This window comes from Limulus polyphemus, unplaced genomic scaffold, assembly GCF_000517525.1.
Source record: "Limulus polyphemus unplaced genomic scaffold, Limulus_polyphemus-2.1.2 Scaffold4304, whole genome shotgun sequence".
NCBI lineage: Eukaryota > Metazoa > Arthropoda > Merostomata > Xiphosura > Limulidae > Limulus > Limulus polyphemus.
In genome coordinates, this window is record NW_013669914.1 from 39,898 (window position 1) to 43,243 (window position 3,346).

Below are 3,346 nucleotides of genomic sequence, written 5' to 3' on the forward strand. Positions count from 1 at the left end.
ATCTCAGCAAATAGAAAAGACAGGAGGTTCTTATTTTATATTCTGGCTTTTCAATATCGATAACTTGAGTTTTTAATTCATAAGAAACTACAGACTTTGTACTTGGACATCACAAACATCTAATTTTAAACCAATGCTACATTCAACATACCACGTGACACACAAAAATTGATATTTGGGGGATTTCTTTAATTACTTTTAAATTAAGAAAGTAACTGATGTATAGTACTAAAATTTGAATTATAATCTACGATTTGATACCAAACTTATTGACATAGATTCATAAAATAGTAATTAAATAATATTTTGAATACAAAACTACAAACGTAATGACATGCCCTTTGACCTGACCATAGAAAACCCATCGATACAGGTTCAAAACAATACCAATATATCTGCATTAGCTTTATTCAACAGATAAGTAACAGAGAATTTTATTAAATAAAATAAATTGTCACTATATATTTTCAGAGGAATTTCAAAGATTTCTATTTAAATTTTGTTTTTTAATGATTTCTTTTCTATATTGAACACAATCAGGAAGTAACTACCCTACAAAGCCACACAATAAAATATATTTTGTTGTTAATCGTTCACCTTTTCCGATCCAGACAGGGATGTGTCTGTGACTGCCTAAGTAGCTGACAAAGATAATGGTCAATAAATTCCCAACTTCAAAAGTACTTGCTATGGCCCCCGAAATCCTGCTGGGTATGTCAAATCTCTTTTCTATTGTGGTAATTACACTAGAAGAAAAGAAAAGAACGGTCTCGGGATAAACACAAACGATGCTGTTTATTCTCATTAAAATCTTCTACAAAGATGAAAGTGTAAGTTTGGGATAAAGTCTTGAATACATTTTTATCTTGTTTTTTCTGTATTAAGATACCTGTATTAATGGAATTTACATGGGAGACGTACATTAGGGAAAGAATGTTGACAATAATTCCAAACTTACCATGTGGATGTACAAGTCAAATGTACAAGTCTGTTGTACATAAAAATTTAGCATTTGTACTCAAAATATGTTTGTGAAATGACAAGTCAGAGTTAAAGGTGATTTTTTTGTGAAGAATAAAAATACTTCTCTCCATTGTACAGTTTCTATGTTGTATTTGTATAGCCCCTCAAACCTTTGAAATGCATATCTACAATTTTTCTCAAAATCCCTGTATTGAGTATCTTCCTCTATCACGAACTGTTGCTAAATCAACAACGAGAAGTAAAATATGTAGTCAATAACTCTGACATCAAATACATAACACCATGCTGAATGGCACTCTGTAAAATATCATGGCACATGCAATTTACCCTTCACCCTAGTACATAAAGTTAATATAACAAGGTAGATTGCAAGAAGCTTTTCAATACAACACAACTAGAAATAAAAGGAAATTCCAAAACAACTACAAGATTATTAATAATTTTGTTACAATTTTTTTTTATATACAATAAAACCTAAAGTTTTTGTAATGTGTATTTCTGGTATGTTAAATTTCCTCTTAAGTGTGGGTAATACAAAACCTGCTGTCTAAAAAATACTAGTTATATGATGTAAAACTGCAAGCACTACACAGCCTCATGATTTATGTAGAACAGTAAAAAAAGAAAATGCACATTGATATTTAACAATCACAGAACTCCTGGAGTGAAGTGTTTGCTGCAATGTTGCCCGACTACAACATACACAACAGACAGCTGTGAATAACAGCTATGAAAGGACTACATCAGATAGGGATAAAAATGTGCAGAGATTTAGTAACAGGTATGATATTTAACAATCACAGAACTCCTGGAGTAAAGTGTTTGCTGCAATGTTGCCCGACTACAACATACACAACAGACAGCTGTGAATAACAGCTATGAAAGGACTACATCAGATAGGGATAAAAATGTGCAGAGATTTAGTAACAGGTATGATAGATCATGCATAGCATGTTAGATCTTCACCATTTCACAATTTCCACAACGATGTGTTTTGTGTGTTAACCGCTCTTGAATTAACATATCTATTAACATATGTCACCTTACATGATGATAGATAAAGGTCCTGCATCATATTTCATTACTGCCATTTGTACAACAGAGTATCAGTTCACAACTTCTGTTCGACATAAACCTTAGTTTACAGTGTTGTTACCATGTGCTGTACTCACGTCAGTAGAACCCCAGTTCTATATTAAACCACACACTTCATCCTACATGGACATATTTAATGTTAGAGATATTCTACAATGTCTCACTGTTTCTACACATCCTACTTTTTCAACATTTTGGGAGCCTGCATGGAATTAAAGTTTGTTAAGTAACATCTCTATAAGTACAACATTCCATACAAATATCAATTAACTACTCCACAAGACATTACAAATCATTTCATCTTCCCTAATCCTGCTAAGTTAAAATACAAATTTGAAACATATTATCGAAAATAACGAACATATAATGATATTTTTTTTCTTCATGTATAACATGTTCCAAATTACTTGGAGCCAATGAAGTATTTTCCTTTCATTGTTTTTGATGCAATGGACTTTTTAATACTACCCTTCCCAGATATTTTGAAATAATCACAAAAAACAGTGCTTGTTGTAAAGTGACAAAAATGGAAAACACAAAGTTTACATATTGAAGTAATCCATAGATAATGGTCACTTTCCAGTGACCAGAATACAAGATACTAAGTTACATTTGGAAGTAACCAGAGAATAGTGCTCATTGTAAGGTGACTAAAATAAAAGATACAATGTTTATGTGTAGAAGTAATAAAAGATACAATGTTTATGTGTAGAAGTAGTAAAAGATACAATGTTTATGTGTAGAAGTAATAAAATATACAATGTTTATGTGTAGAACTAATAAAAGATACAATGTTTATGTGTAGAACTAATAAAAGATACAATGTTTATGTGTAGAAGTAATAGAATATACAATGTTTATGTGTAGAAGTAGTAAAAGATACAATTTTTATGTGTAGAGGTAATAAAAGATACAATGTTTATGTGTAGAAGGATTAAAAGATACAATTTTTATGTGTAGAGGTAATAAAAGATACAAGTTTATGTGTAGAAGGTAATAAAAGATACAACGTTTATGTGTAAAAGTAATAAAAGATACAATGTTTATGTGTAGAGGTAATAAAAGATACAATGTTTAGGTGTAGAGGTAATAAAAGATACAATGTTTATGTGTAGAAGCAATAAAAGATAAAACGTTTATGTGTAGAAGTAATAAAAGATACAACGTTTATGTGTAGAAGTAATAAAAGATACAATGTTTATGTGTAAAAGTAATAAAAGATACAATGTTTATGTGTAGAGGTAATAAAAGATACAATGTTTAGGTG

General features: G+C 30.3%; 1 protein-coding gene across 1 annotated transcript in view; it reads right to left on the reverse strand.

The window, feature by feature from the left end:
• Window positions 1–3,346, reverse strand: part of LOC106470936 (solute carrier organic anion transporter family member 5A1-like) — a 90,374-nt gene that overhangs the window by 39,612 nt on the left and 47,416 nt on the right. Inside the window, exon 4 of the mRNA XM_013931514.2 lies at window positions 598–746. Coding sequence (XP_013786968.1) covers window positions 598–746 — 149 coding nt within the window. The remainder of the gene's footprint in view (window positions 1–597; window positions 747–3,346) is intronic.